Genomic DNA, 16,110 nt, shown 5'->3' on the forward strand with positions numbered 1-16,110 from the left:
ATTCAAAGACCCTGCTCATGGAATTTTGAGGGGATCCTTAAGGATTTTTTATTACGAACGCAGGCACAGCTCTTAAACCAGCTTTTGCTGCAATTTCTGTCTGCCAAGCTACAGCTAATTGGCCTAGAGTAATGAACAACCAACATAATAGTGCATTCCAGGACTGTTTTTAACTGAGCAACTTGGTGAGGCATTTGACAAATTCGTTAAAGATGTCATAAGAGGAAAGGTGGTTCTTCCACAGCAAAATGTTTCAAAGCCCGCCATCTCAGAAGCTTTTACCATCTTGCAGAAACACAAAACACCTCCACGCTCTACCTAAATTTTAACTTCTTAGCCAAAATTCATCTTACCCTTTCAGTGCATGACTTGGAAAACAAAATCCACCAATCCTCCTTCCCAATGAATGAGCACTGTCATTCTAAAGAGTGGGGACGTCTGTTGCAGTTTGCTTCTCTCTGGGTCACAGACATCCCATCACTATCTTGTAAGTGATAGGAATGGATCTGCACCACTGTACCTCCTTCTTCAGGGTCACCCAATCAAGGTGAAATCCGATATCAACACCATAACTGCAGACTATATCAATCACTAAAAGGACACTAAGAGTCCTGAAGCCTTGTTTGGAAGCAAGCCAGATCATCTCATGTGGGATAAACACTGATCTCTGCTTTCTGCATACCAGGAGTGGACAGTTGGAAGGCAAATTACCTCGGCTGTTGCTGCCTGGACCAAGGGAAATTGGCCCTTTATTATGACATCTTCAACTTGATTTGGAAAACCCTTAGATTCAACCACAATTGGGGACCTCCAGGTTCAACCACCAATTCTGCCTTAACTGTTCTGCAAACTAGAGCAGGAGAAGAAACTGGTGGTTCTCATTGCTCCGAAGTGGCCCAAAACAACCTGGTACACAAAAATACTTTACCTGATAGCAGACCCCTGGCCTCTTTCAAAAAGCCAAGACTTGCCGTTTCAGGGCTTCCTGTTCCATCTTTTTTCTCAATCACTGGTTTTAACTGTATGGCTGTTGCAGCCCAGGATTTGAGAGACAGAGGGGTCTCGGAGTCTGTCATTCCTACTTTGTTAAAAGCAAGAAAGGCCACTTCCAGAAAAATCTATCCTCATACCTGGAGATCCTTTGTTGCCTGGTTGCCACACACACACTTCAATCCCAAAGATTACTCTGTACTTCACATTCTGGTCTTCCTACAATCCAGGCTCGTCTAGAACTTGACCTTAAGTACTTTGAAAAGATAAGGCTTTAATCTAGTCCATTATTTTCCAAAACCTTCTGGCCTTGCTTTCCTTAGTTAAAACCTTTATTCAAGGTGTCTCTTGGATCGGACCTCCCTTACAGCACCCTGTGCTTTCTTTGGACCTTAATTTGGTTCTCTCTGTCATGCAGAATCTACCCTTTCAGAAATCCCCTTAGATTATCTCTCCTGCAAAGTAGCCTTCTTGGTGGCTTTTACATCTGTCAGATGTGTTTATGAGCTGGCACCTCTCTTGAAAAGAGCCATTCCTTATTCGTCACAAATGCAGGTTAGTTTTTAACTCAAAACCCTCCTTTCTTCCTAAGGTGGTATCCGGTTTCCACCTCAGTGAAGACATCACTCTCCCCTTTCTGTGCCCTACTCCAAAGGAATATTCTCTTGATGCCTAGACATTGTCAGAGCCAACAGAGTCTACCTTAAAGCTACAGCTTCTATCAGGAAGACAGAATTCTTATTCATTCTATCTTCAGGATCTTGCAAGGCACAGCCAGTTTCAGAATCTCCACCTATGCTAGATGGATAAGACAGCACATCTCAAGAGCTTACACTCTAAAAAACAAAGCTTCTCCTGCATTTTTATGCCTTGACTCCACCAGATTGGTAGGCATTCTGACATTAGGCCCCTGTTGCCCAGATTAGTAAGTTCGCCACCTATGCTTTTGTTTATAATGGATCAAAGTTCTACTAGGTTGACATCCATCCTTTTGTGGATGCAGCTTTCAGTCCTTAGGTTCCTGCAGTGACACTCTGAAGCTGGGTCTGTTGGCACAGTTCTGTTTGCCTAGTTGTTGCCCACTCATTAAATTAATTGCTTGGGGACATCCTAGGGTCTTTGAATATCAAGCCCGTGTTCTGTACTTTACTTGGAATTTGCAGGTAAGTCAAAATTCCTTTGGTGTTTTTTTTTATTTTTTTCCTGATACACACTTTAGGATGGCAGGTTCTGTTTAGATCATTCAGTGCACCAAAGCAGTGGTATTGAGGTTTCATGCCCTGCACATCCTGGGTTCAGTTATGTAGTTAATTGTACAAATGACTTTGCCGTTCCTTCCTTGTTTATCTTCTCTTCCCCTTTGCTCATATGCAGGCTTCGTTCAGGAAGGAGTTCCCGCAGAACATCGGTGGGAGTGATGTCTGCTTTTTCTGCCACCGCCGAGTGTACGTGATGGAGCGTCTAAGTGCTGAAGGCAAATTCTTTCACCGCAGCTGCTTCAAGTGTGACTACTGCAACACCACACTGCGCCTGTCTGCCTACGCCTATGACTTGGAGGATGGTGAGACTCGAGGCTTAGAGCCTTTCATGAGCTCTTTCTTGTTAGTATTTTGGACAAGGCATATTTAGGCTTGGTTCACATATATGCGAATCGGATGCGTTTTTTAACTGCATCCGATTCGCATAACATGTGAACCAGACTGACTGTCAATGGAACCGGTTCACGCAAGTCCTGTGCGAGGTGCGAATTCAAGTAAAAATATGCACCTGAATTGATGAACAAAACCACTCCGGACTGAAAACTGCAGCCGGACATGTGTGAACCTAGCCTTTAAGTTTTGTTTTGGATGTACTTGAGCAGGTTGAATCTTCCACGATAGTGACTTGCACGCACTCACACACGTTTATTGAAGTTTGCACTCTCTTGTAGCTGATACCCTGGGTATTTGTTCATCTTTGCATGAAATGCAATAAAAAAAAAATCTATTAATATTAATTAAATAAAAATCTGAAACTACAAATTAATTGCATTAAAAAGTCTCAACACTCAATCATTGTAGTTCATTCAAGTCCATTAACAGCTTGATGACTACATTCTGTAGAGACGGTTCTCTGTGCCAAGAGATCATGAAGCTGCAATCCACCTGTGAACACACCTAGTTCAAAGAACCCACTGCCACTGACCAAATGAAATACAAAACATCAAAGCAGCAACTCTTCTGTGAGATATAGCACTGTCCCAAATCCTGGGCAGCCATCAGAAATTTAGGCCTGAGCCCCCCCTGGACCTAGCCATCAACATTCCCAGGGCTTCCCACACCATGTCGTCATCCATCCCATGTCCTCACTTAATCCGATCACCCCCATCCCATGTCCTCCTCCTTCCCCATCCCATGTCCTCCTCCTCCTCCATCCCATGTCCTCCTCCTCCATCCCATATCTCCTCCATCCCATGTCCTCCTCCTGCAGTCTCATCTCCTCCATCCCATGTCCTCCTCCTGCAATCTCATCTCCTCCATCCCATGTCCTCCTCCTGCAGTCTCATCTCCCCCATCCCATGTCCTCCTCCTGCAGTCTCCTATCCCCCATCCCATATCCTCCACCTGCAGTCTTATCTCCTCCATCCCATGTCCTCCCCCTCCAGTCCTATTTCCTCCATCCCATGTCTTCCTCCTCCAGTCCCGACTCCTCCATCCCATGTTCTCCTCCTCCTCCAGTCCAAACCCCCCCCCCCCCAATCCCATGTCTTCCACTTACAGCCTCATCTGTCCTTTTAACATGGTGACATAAGCTGACACCTATGCTACACATGTGTAAAGTTACTTTCACGTTGCTAAAAGGACAGCAATAGGGTTGGCATTACAGTGACTTATTAACAGCAGGGAGGGGGGCACAGGCTATGAACTGTAAATTCTAGCAGCTTCAGGGAAACACTTTTATTATCTCTCTCTCTCTCTCGAGGCTTCTTTGCAGAGGAATTCCATTTCACCAACGCAGGAAGCCCGAGGCTCTGTAGTCATGGACAGTGCACCTTGTGTACCCATTGGTTAAGAAGGCAGTGGGAGGTGGAGCAGTCCGCCTCCTTCTGCCTTCTCAGCCAATGGGTAGCGGAAATCATCTTAAGTCCCTCCCCCGTAATATCTTCTGAGTCCCAGCCCTGCCAGCTAGCTTACTATGCTATGCTGGAGGGCTGGAATAACAAATACCAGACCAGCAGCCTCTGGTGTCTCTCCCGCCTTATGTCTCCTCCGGCTCTTCTCTCTTGCACACCTCCTAGTTACTGGGGCCTTGGCCCCTCCTGACGCTCAGGCCTCGTATATGTGTATCGCCTGTAACCACCTAATGGTGACCCTGCCCAAATCATATATTCTTATACTGAGTTGCGCTGTTAAAGAATTAAAAATGAATGCTCCAAGCACCAGTGATTTGATAAAGTCCAAACATGATGAAAATATTCTTTAGAAAAAATATATTTTCTCTTTTGTTCATTGACAGACTCAGCTCCTGATCTTCTTAACCATTGAGTTATACTGCCCTCTACAGGAGTAGGACACTAGGCAGAAAAAAAGTCTGGCTAGGCCTATGGGCAGTCCCAGGGGGTATACTCCCTCTCTCTGCTATAGGTACTCAGTTTTTTCCGCCTAGTCAGGAGCAAGGACCTAGTTTCTTGCTGGGATCTCTGGTCCTGGCAAATGTTTCTTTTTACATAGAATTGTTTTTCCTGTTTTTTTTCCTGTGAGATCTACAATCAACTGCCGGACTGGGCGACGGGCTGGATAATTAAAATCCAGTGGTCACCCTAGTCTGCGCAGCGAGCGCAGACCTCCGCTCCACGCTAGGTCGGCCGCGACATGGCCCCCCTGGACGGGGGGTGGCCTGCGAGTTAAATGCCTCATGAGGTCGCATGCAACCGAGTCTCGGCCTGAGTCACAGCGTTCCTCCTGGCCTACAGCCCCCCATTTCAGTGGAGAGGAGGTTCTGTCTGGAGCGGTGCCCGTCTGGTTTCTGGTATGATATGTGACTGTCCCCCTCTCCCCCTGGAGGGTTTTAGGGTGGATGTGGGCCCCTCCAGTCGAACCCCTGGGTTCCCCTCCTTCCCATTAGGCACCCCCCTCATCGGTCTGCCGGTCCCTGTTAGCCATGTCGCCCCCCATTCACACCCCCCTCCTTTACTGACACTGTGGCTTTGGTGTGGCCTGGTCAACCGCCTGGGGTGGGGGCAGGGTGCTTTGCTGGTGATGGGAGTGGAGAGGTGCACCGCCGGCGACTGGGAGATCGGCTGTGGGGGGGGGGGGTGTACCTGGTGGGGGCTCCTGCCAGGGGCCCCTCTTCTTGCCTGTCCCATTTTTCTGAGGCCTAGAGATCCCCCCTGGGTGCCACGCAGGGCTGCCATTTTGCTGTAGCCTGTGTGCTCAATGTACAGGGCCATGTTTGTGTAGTCTAGCAGCCATTTTGCGGTAGTTTGCTATTGGAAATAGCAGCGGCCATTACAGTGGAGCCCTGTGGGTGGCGATTTTGGCGGTGGGAGCCCCTCCCCATCCCCTGGTGCTGACTCCTGGATCTTTTCACTTCCTGATCATCGCATGTGGAGTGCAGATTATCCTGGTGGCTGCAGGTGCCTGTTTCTGCTGGGTAATGAGTCTGGTGGGGTCCTCTCCCTCTCTGCTGAAGATCGATTAGTTGCTTTGTTACTGTCGTCCGAGTGGTGCTGCCAGAGCAGTGGGGGTTGTCCCTTAGCAGTGTTTTTAAACCTTTTCTTGTGGGGTCCCTCTATTGACGCATGGAGTCTTTGGAGCACATTTCCCCACCTGATCCCCTCTCAGAGGCTGCAGGGCCCTCCGGGTCCCAACCATCTATCAATGCACCGACGGCGGTCCTGGAGTCCCTTGTGTCCTGGATGGAGGTGGTTTTCTGGGTGAAGGTCTAGCAAAAAGGGCTCCCTGCCTCATCTGTCTACTCAGATCCTGAATCTGATTCACCCGCCGTGGACATGGGACACTCTGCTGGGTCTGCGACCAAGCGCACTAAGTTCTCAGATAGTGAGGATGATTCCTATACTTATGCAACCACGCACAGAAAGGCGCTGGTTGATGCACTGATTGAACCTGTACTTGAGATCTTAAAATGGAGGACACAGCTGAAGCTGTAACGGAGGCATCAGTTCCCTTTGGCACTCACAAGCCATCCAGAGCGGCAAAGGTGTTTCCTCCCCCCCCCCCCCTATTTTGACAGAATTGTCGCTAAAAAGTGGAAACGGCCAAAACGTCCCCTTGTGATCCCTAAGCGATTTGCTATGCGGTTCCCCTATGAGGAGTCCCTTCTTAAAAAGTGGACTGTTCCACCGGTGGTGGACCTTACAGTCTCCAGATTGAAAAAAGCAACCATGATTCCAGTTGAAGAGTCTCCAGCCTTTAAGGATCCGACTGACAGGAAAGCGGAGGCTGTGGCCTGAAATATGTACACCCTGGCTGGTTCAGCACTGAGGCCGGTATTTACCATTGCACTGGTGTCGCAAACTCTGACCGAGTGGGCTAAGCTTTTACGCCATGACCTGGAGGGGGAGCAGGCCCCCCCTGCCTTTGCTGAGCTGGTAGACCAGTTTGTCCAGGGGCTGCAGTTTATCTGTGATGCCTCTTTGGATGCGGCTCCCCTTGTCGCTAGACTCTCTGTTTCAGCAGTGGTCCTTCGGGCGTATTTTTTGGCTTAAATGCTAGTTTGTGGACCAGACTTCTAAGAAGGCCTTCACTGATCTTCCTTTTCAAGGAGATCGCCTGTTTGGAGCTACCCTGATGGGCATCATTAAGGGTCTCGTAGGGGAAAAAGTACAGCTCTTCCACAGGCTACTAAGGGCAAGACCCCTCGTCGTAGACGTGGGCCATCCATCTTGGCTCAATAGAAGTTTTTCCGTGGATCAAAGCCGTTAAGGGCCTCCTCTGTTGGATCCACACGAACTTGGTCTGGCAAGTCAAGAGCGGGCTAATCCAGACCTGCAGACAAGGCTCCTTCAGCATGAAGGTGCGCCCTCACCTTCGCTGGTTTGCTGACCCACGGACTTCTCTGGTACAAGACAAGTGGGTTCACAAAGTCATACGGTTCGGCTACAAGATCAAGTTTCGTTCTCCCCCCGGCAAGGTTCTTTCCTTCCAACTTGCGCCTGTCCCCAGGCTGCTTACAGGGTCTGTTTTGGGCAGTACAAGACCTGTTACTTCAAGGGGTGATTGTCCCGGTTCCGACATCAGAAAGTTTTCAGCGTTTTTACTCAAACTTGTTTACAGTTCCCAGGATGGAAGACAAGGTGCGTCCAATCCTGGACCTCATGGTGCTGAACTGCTTTGTGCAGGTGCAGAAGTTCAGAATGGAGTACCATTCACACGGTGGTGGCATCCATGCATCAGGGGGATTTTCTTGCTTCTATCGACATTAAGGATGCTTACCTTCACATTCCAATATGTGCTGGTCACCAGCGCTTCCTTCGGTTTACCGTGAGAGAGGAGCATTATCCATTTGTGGCGTTACCCTTTGGTCTCGCCTCTGCTCCTCGGGTCTTCACAAAAGTGTTAGCCCTGGTGCTAGCATTGTTACGCCAACAGGGGATCGCGGTACTGGGCTACTTGGACGACCTCCTTCTGTGAGCGGAGTCTCCTACTGCTCTGGTGGAAAACCTGGAAAATACCATACGTACTCTGAGGCAGTTTGGCTGGATTCTGAATGTAGGTTTCTACAAAGGGAGATTCTGGCCAAACAGGACAAGACTCTGAAGTCTCTGGACAATCAGATCTGGCTGAGCCAGGGAACTAAAGAGTCCCTGATATGGTGACTTCATTCTCCTGCGCTTCGGCTGGGCAAATCCTTCTTCCGTTGTATTTGACAGTGGTCACCACCGATTCAAGCCTGTCTGGCTGGGGAGGTGTCCTCGGCAAAAGTTCTGCTATGGGGATCTATACACTGGAAGAGTCAAGGCTACCGATGTCTTGGAACTTCGAGTGATCAGACTGTGTCTGGAACATTGGACGGATCGTCTTCAGGGATGTCCAGCGTGCATTCAATCGGATAATGCCATGGCCGTGGCTTATGTCCATCACCAGGGGGGCACAAGAAGTGTCCTGGTGGCTCTGGAGGTAGCCGACCTTCTAAGGTGGGCCCTGGTTTACGCCCTCCCTCCTCTCCAGGTTTTGCCAAGACTTCTATGCAGGATCGAAGCAGAATGGATTCCAGGCATCTTAGTGGCCCCGGACTGCCCTCGCTGGGCTTGGTGCGCCGATCTGGTGCGGCTGGTTGCCGATGTTCCTTGGAAGCTTCCTCTCAGGGAGGATCTGCTGTCCAAGGACCAATCTTCCATCCTGCTTTACAGTCGCTGGCTTTGACGGCTTGGCTGTTGAACGCCAGGTGCTGATGGATAAAGGTTTGTCAGAGTTAGGGATTTCAACGCTGTTAAAAGCTAGGAAGATCTACCATCGTACGTAGAAGACGTACATTGCGTGGTGTGAGTCTATTGGGGTTCATCCTCATTTTTCACTTTTTCGGTGGCTCAGATCTTGACCTTCCTTCAATGGGGTTTTGAGCAGAAACTGGTCTTGAGTACTATCAAGGGCCAGGTGTTGGCCTTACTGGTCTTCTTTCAACGGCCCTCTGCCACACACTCCCTGGTGCGTACTTTTCTTCAGGGAGTTCGGCACTTGAATCCTCCGGTGTGGTCTCAGATACCGCCTTGGGACCTCAGTTTGATGCTCTTAGTCCTTCAGAAGCCTCCCTTTGAGAAACTTCAGGAGATTTTCCTGCTTACACTGTCCCAGAAGGTGGCCTTTTTGTTGACTATCACCCCTGCGCGCAGGGTGTCGGAATTGGCGGTGTTATCCTGTCGTTCACCTTACTTGGTGGTTGACAGAGATAAGGTGGTTCTTCGCCCCTGTCCTTCGTTCCTCCCAAAGGTTGTCTCTGATTTTCATTTGAATGAAGCCATTGTCTTGCCTTCCCTGTGTCCCAGGCCAAAAGATCCAAAGGAAATTGCTTTGCATGCCTTGGATGTGGTCCGGGCCATTAGGGTGTACCTGGCAGCTACGGAGTATTTTAGGAAATCAGACTCACTATTTGTGCTCATGGATGGGCCTCGGAAAGGGTTGTCCGCTTCCTCTGCGACCATTTCCAGATGGATCAGACAGACGGTGGTTCAGGCCTATTCCATCAAATCGTGTCAGGTTCCTCCTTTCCCTGTCGAGGCGCATTCTTCTCAGGCGCTCAGTGCCTCCTGGGCCTTCCATCTTTAGGCGTCCGTGACGCCAGTTTGCAAGGTGGCCACCTGGTCGTGGGTGCACACTTTCACAAAGTTCTATAAAGTTGATGTGTTGGCATCTGCGGATGCTTCCTTTGGTCGCAACGTTTTGAGGACCTCTTTGAGGGTGTATTGTTCTTTTCAGGTGGGCTCCAGTTGTTTTGGTTGAGCTCCTGTTTACCTGGTTGGCTATAGTTTAGGCTAGGGAATTTATTTTTCGCTGTTCCCACTCCTCATGTTTAACACTGCTTTGGGACATTCCAATGGTTAAGAAGATCAGGAGCTGTGTCCGTCAATGAAGGAAAGAGAAAAAGGGATTTTTGACTTACCGTAAAATCCATTTCTCTGATGTTCATTGATGGACACAGCATCCACCCCTCTGGAGTTATAATTCTTCTGACACTGCTTGTAACAAAACTGAGTACCTATAGCAGAGACAGGGAGGGAGTATACCTCCCTGGGACTGCCCATAGGCATAGTCAGACTTTTTTTCTGCCTAGTGTCCTACTCATGTAGGGGGCAGTATAACCCAATGGTTAAGAAGAATCAGGAGCTGTGTCTGTCAATGAACATCAGAGAAATGTATTTTACAGTAAGTCAAAAATCCCACGTTTGGACTTTATCATATCACTGGTGCTTGGAGCATTCTCTTACAATTCTATTCAACTCAGCATATATGAATACGTGTCACTGACATCTGCTGGTCTCGCATCAACAATTGCTCACCGCGTTTATTGATTCCCGATTATGTTAATATCATTAAAGTCATCAAGTCGATTGTGGAGATCACACGAGGTTTGTTTACAAAAGTTAATCAAGTCATATTAACACTGTCTTGAAATTTACTAGCAAATATGTAGTTCAGAGGGCTTCCTTAATGGATATATTAAAATGGATTCTTAACATTATTATTATAATATAGGATTTATATAGCCCCAGCAGTTTGTGCAGCGCTTTACAACATGAAGGCAGACAGTACAGTTACAATACAATTCAATACAGAAGGAATTAGAGGGCCCTTGTTATCTCAAGCAATGTTATTAGGAAATTTGCTGGACTACAGAACACCTCCCAACCCCTATGTTATGGTAATGAGAAAAAGAGGAGGTGTTCTGTAGTCCTGTTGTGGCAATACAACACTGCTCATCTATAGATAACAGTACAGTGAGTGTGCCTTTCCTTGGACAGGAAGTTTGTTACTGACAGGACCACCAGGTAAATATAAAGGGAAAAAAAGCCTTAAACTGCCTTAGAAAACTGATGCAGCCACCACGTTCGACACCGCAAGCTTTAATTTAATTCCATTTTCTTTTTGGGTTTAGCTACACTTTAGGAATTATACACATACATTATATTTTCAAAGATGTAGTGCTCTAAAAATGCACTTGCATAATACAATGAGGGAAATTTACTAAAACTAGAGTTTTTAAAACTATAGTAGAAAGAGTCTGAAGCACAAGGCCAGATGGCAACCATTTAGCTTCTAGCTTTCCTTGCTTAAAGCTGAAGGCTGGGTTCACACTGCTGCACGGAGCAGTTCACAGAAGAGGTCCGATGCGTCCCTGTTCACCCTTTCAGGTCCAATATCAGTCTGAATTTTTGGCTGAATTTGGACCTGAAATAGACCAAAAGACACACTGGACTCCTGTGCAATTCTCAACGGAGCCACTCCGGGATATGTGAATCGGCTCCAATGAGAGCCGGTCACAATCTCCTAGCATGCAAATTGGATGCGGAGAAACCTGCATCCAATTCTCAATAGTGTGAACCCAGCCTAAATTAACAAGCTGAAGATATAAGCTGATACGTTGCCTTGCGGAGCTGTTTTAATAAACCGCAATCCCCCCCCCTCCAGTCCATTAGTGAGTATTTATTACTTGGTAATTGTTCACTAGTGGACTGTTTGCTCTGTTTTAACTTCGATGTTTTGCACTCAATATATTATTTTTATTTGTAATCTACACTGCATGATGTAACATGTTTGTTTTTTATTTAGCACTGCCTTGTTTATATATTTAATACACTTTCTATAAATATTGCTGCAATAGATTATGCACCCCTGGCATTTGCACAGTACCAATGTTTCCTGTTTAGCAGTACACTCCTTGATTTTACTTTTCTCTTGGCTTTGTCCTTTCGAGGAATGACAGAACACAATTAGTCTATCTCATCTTAATTCACATTTATACTGACAGTTTAACTGGCTCCGACCTAGTCTGTCAATGCTGTGTGTGTATGATTGAGCTGTGATGGTTACAGAATGGGCGTTTTGGCGATGCTGGGGTTAAAGCTTGCTGTTCCTCCTCCGTTCCTATAGCACTGGATGTGACATTGGGCATCTTTTGTCCCTGACACACTGTCACATTGTTACTAGCAGACATTTGCCTGCTGTTCCCAGTACCCGACCTCATAGCTCAAAATGTACTGTCACCAGCTGACCGGCCGCCCCAGTACACAAGTCTGCAATAATCCATTTCAGTGCTCAACGCTCATTTTTTATTTCCTCTTTTTGTAGGAAAGTTTTATTGCAAACCGCACTACTGCTACCGACGCTCCGGCTACAGCCAGCGAAAGAGAGCAGCGGCACCTCCGCTTGTGAACAAGGTGAGAGCAGCGTGACAGAATAGTCTTATTCTATGTGCCAGTTTTCAGTGCCAGGATTTATTGCTTTCATGTACCTGCAGATTCTTTATTGGGATTTAACATAGCTATCCTAACTTATTGCACGGCAGTGAGAGATACCTTATGTTACTATTTGTGAGCAGTTTTTGAAAGCTAGGTTATCTGTGCTAAATGGATTGTTGTAGGGTTAATATTCCTGTCAGGTCTTGTTGCTCTCCATATCCTCGTGGGGGAAGATTTGTCGTTCTATCTCACCTTGTGCCAGTTGGTCAGCAGTACAGGGAGGGAAAAAAAACTCTCTCCAGTAGAGAGAGAGAGCAATTAAAGTATGTGACCCCTCACCTTGTAAAACAGCCCATTTAATTAATTTAAAATAGGAATAAAAGGTTTGATGGACCGCCTGGCACTTAGTCTGGGTGCCTCCGACTAACGGTGCCCCCTGCCCTCCAAACCCTTCCAGCCGACTGATATCTAATACCAGCCCTTTACCCCAAGCATCGTACGCAGACAAGATGTTATGGTAAAACCAAAGGAATAACTGTCTAATAAAACCCAGACACATACTTTATTCCCCCAGGAGGACATTCCCCTCTTGGGGATATTAGTAAAGATAAGACCAGATGTGCAACCAGTAAAAACATGACAATGCAACCTTTAAAAGTTGATCTAATTAACAGCTAGGCACCTAGACAAGTCTTATCATTATGGCTAGTAGTCACAGGAATTCCCCACCCTGCCTCCCTTCTGTATGTGCTGGAAAAGATGTCACCAAGATGCCCAGAAAGAGTTCCACAGCCCCAGATACATACCACGACTCGTTTCTAAATGTCCCACCCCCAGATCCAGCTCAGGGCTAGATTACCAAGTGGCAGATCTTCAGCAGCAATAGTATAAAAAGTCAACACAAGTCTGATCATTGGAGGAGATCCTAGCATGGTCAGTTTTTAATAGGAAAGCAGAGGGATTGGCAGAAAAACCAGGTATTTTACACAAAGGAAGCAATACAGAGAGAACAGGATACCTTCTAAAACAAGTACATGGTACAGCAGTCACGTATCAGGAATATGAACTATTGGGGTTTACAGTGGATATAAAAAGTCTACACACCCCTGTTAAAATGTCAGGTTTCTGTAATGTAAAATATACGACAAAGATAAATCATTTCAGAACTTTTTCCACCTTTAAAGTGATTGTAAATTCTATTTTCTTTTTAAATAACAGATGTTATACTTACCTGCCCTGTGCAGTGATTTTGCACAGGGCAGCCTGGATCCTCCTCCTCTCCTGTCCCTCCTTGCTGCTCCTAGCCCCTCCCTTACGTTGAGTACCCCCACAGCAAGCAGCTTGCTATGGGGGTCACCCGAGCTGCAGCTCCGTGTGTCTATTCAGACACAGAGCTGCAGTTCAGTCCGTCCCCTCTCTCTTCTGATTGGCTGACTGACTTTGATTGACAGCTGCGTGAGCCAATGGCAGCCGAGGGACTTGTGGACATCGCTGCACAGAGATGGGGTTCAGGTAAGTATGATGCTGGGGAGACTTCTACACCCAGAAGGTTTTTCGTCTTAATGCATAGCATGCATTAAGATAACATTATTCTGCCTTTACAATTTATTTAATGTGGCCTATAAACTCTACAACTCAATTGAAAAACAATCTAAAATCTTTTAGGGGGAAGTAAAAAAATAAATAAAATAATGTGGTTGCATAAGCGTGCACACCCTCTTATAACTATAGATTTAACATTCAAACTCATGTTAAATTGGAGTCCATACACACCTCCCATCATTTAAAGTGCCTCTGATTAACTCCAAATAAAGTTCAGCTGTTCTAGTAGGTCTTTCCTGACATTTTCATTTTCTTAGTCGCATCCTACAGCAAAAGCCTTGGTCCGTAGAGTGCTTTCTGATCATCAGAGGGATCTCATTGTGAAAAGGTATCATTCAGGAGAAGGGTACAAAAGAATTTCCAAGGCATTAGATATATCAGGGAACACGGTGAAGACAGTCATCATCTAGTGGAGAAAATATAGCACAACAGTGACATTACCAAGAACTAGATGTCCCTCCAAAATTGATGAAAAGACGAGAAGAAAACTGATCAGGGAGGCTGCCAAGAGGCCTACAACAACATTAAAGGAGCTGCAGGAATATCTGGCAAGTACTAGCTGTGTGGTACATGCGAAAACAATCTCCCGTATTCTTCATATGTCTGGGATATAGGGTAGAGTGGCAAGACAGAAGCCTTTTCTTACGAAGATAAACATCCAAACTCGGCTAAGTTTTGCAAAAACACATTTAAAGTCTCCCAAAAGCATGTGGGAAAATGTGTTGTGGTCTGATGAAACCAAGGTGGAACTTTTTGGCCATAAATCCAAAAGATATGTTAGCCGCAAAAACACTGCACATCACCAAAAGAACACCATACCCACAGTGAAGCATTGTGGTGGCAGAATCATTCTTTGAGGCTGTTTTTTTCAGCTGGATCAGGGGCCTTAATCAAGGTAGAGGGAATTACGAACAGTTCCAAATACCATTCAATATTGGCACAAAACCTTTGGGCTTCTGCTAGAAAGCTGAACATAAAGAGGAACTTTGTCTCTCAGCATGACAACGACCCAAACCATACATCCAAATCAACAAAGGAATGGCTTCACCAGAATAAGATTCAAGTTTTGGAATATCCCAGCCAGAGCCCAGCCCTGAATCCGATTGAAAATCTGTCGGGCGATCTGAAGAGTGCTGTGCACAGGAGATGTCCTCACAATCTGACAGACTTGGAGTGTTTTTGCAAAGAAGAGTGGACAAATATTGCCAAGTCAAGATGTGCCATGCTGATAGACTCCTATCCAAAAAGACAGAGTGTTATATTAGAATCAAAAGATGCTTTAACACCGTATTAGTTTAAGGGTTTGCACACTTTTGCAACCATTTTATTTTTTTATTTTTGCTTCCCTCCACCTTAAAGATTTCAGTTTGTTGTTCAACTGAGTTGTACAGTTTGTAGGTCACACTAAGGGCTAGGCTAGTTCACACCATAGAAGCGCAATCCGGATCCATTGCGAAGGCTTTTTTGCATGCGCGTTTTTGACACATTTTTGATGCTTTTTTGGCATGTTCCAATGCATTTTTTCTGTCCTTTTTTTTTTCCTGTCCTTTTTTTTTTTCTTTAACCTTAACCACTTCCGCCCTGCTCACATTGCTGCTACTGCGGCAATGTGGCGCGCCGCCGGAGGCTCGCTCCCGCTGTGTTCAGTCACAGCGGGAGTCGGGCCAGGGGAGGAGCAGCGGCGATCGCCGCTGCTCTGCCCCGATCGTCGGGGAATCGAGTGAGGAGATCCGCCCGCCTGTGTAAACAGAGGGGGCGGATCTCCATAGTGATAGGGACTGACAGATCGGAGTGTTCAGCATAGCTGGACATCCGATCTGTCCTTCTGTCACTCAGTCACCTCCCCCCCCCACACGTCAGTAAGCACCAGGCATACATTAACCCCTCCCTCTCCAATAAAATTAACCTCTTCCCTGCCAGTGTCATTTTTACAGTAACAGTGCATATGTATAGCACTGATTACTGTAGTAATGTCACTGGTACCACCAAAAGTGTCAAAAATGTCAGTCAAGGGTCCGATCTGTCCGCCGCAATGTCGCAGTCCCGCAAAAAAAATCGCAGATCGCCGCCATTACGCGTTAAAAAAAAACCCACCAAAAATGACAGAAATCTTTCCCTTAGTTAGTAAACGCAATAACTTTTGCGCAAACCAATCAAAATACGCTTATTGCGATTTTGTTTACCAAACATAGGTAGCAGAAAACAAATTGGCCAAAAATTTAAAAAAAATTTGATTTTTACATTTTTTTGGGGGGGAATTTCATATAAAAAAATGTTAAAAATATTGTTATTTTTTCAAAATAAACGCTCTTTTTTTGTTTATAGCGCAAAAAGTAAAAATCGCACAGGTGATCAAATACCACCAAAAGAAAGCTCTGTTTGTGGGAAAAAAAGGACGTAAATTTCGTTTGGGTACGGCGTCGCACGACCGCGCAATTGTCAGTTAAATTCGCACAGCGCCGAATCGCAAAAAGTGGCCTGGACGGAAGACAGCAAAATCCTCCGGTGGTAAAGTGGTTAAAAAAGGACATGTGTGTTCCAGAGCTATTTTTGCTGCATTCCGGTGTAATTTTGGTGCGTTTAACCGCGTTCCAGTACAGTTTAGTGCAGAAACTCTTTGCTAC

At 46.3% G+C, this 16,110-nt stretch overlaps 1 protein-coding gene across 5 annotated transcripts in view; it reads left to right on the forward strand.

Moving 5' to 3' along the window:
* LOC309554136 (F-actin-monooxygenase MICAL3-like) overlaps positions 1 to 16,110 on the forward strand; it is a 173,587-nt gene that overhangs the window by 44,054 nt on the left and 113,423 nt on the right. For all 5 annotated transcript variants that reach the window (XM_082255713.1, XM_082255714.1, XM_082255715.1 and 2 more), the window contains exons 8-9: positions 2,365 to 2,551; positions 11,775 to 11,863. In XM_082255713.1, coding sequence (XP_082111839.1) covers positions 2,365 to 2,551; positions 11,775 to 11,863 — 276 coding nt within the window. The remainder of the gene's footprint in view (positions 1 to 2,364; positions 2,552 to 11,774; positions 11,864 to 16,110) is intronic.

The sequence above is a fragment of the Pelophylax lessonae genome (genome assembly GCF_965119305.1).
Source record: "Pelophylax lessonae genome assembly, chromosome: 4".
NCBI lineage: Eukaryota > Metazoa > Chordata > Amphibia > Anura > Ranidae > Pelophylax > Pelophylax lessonae.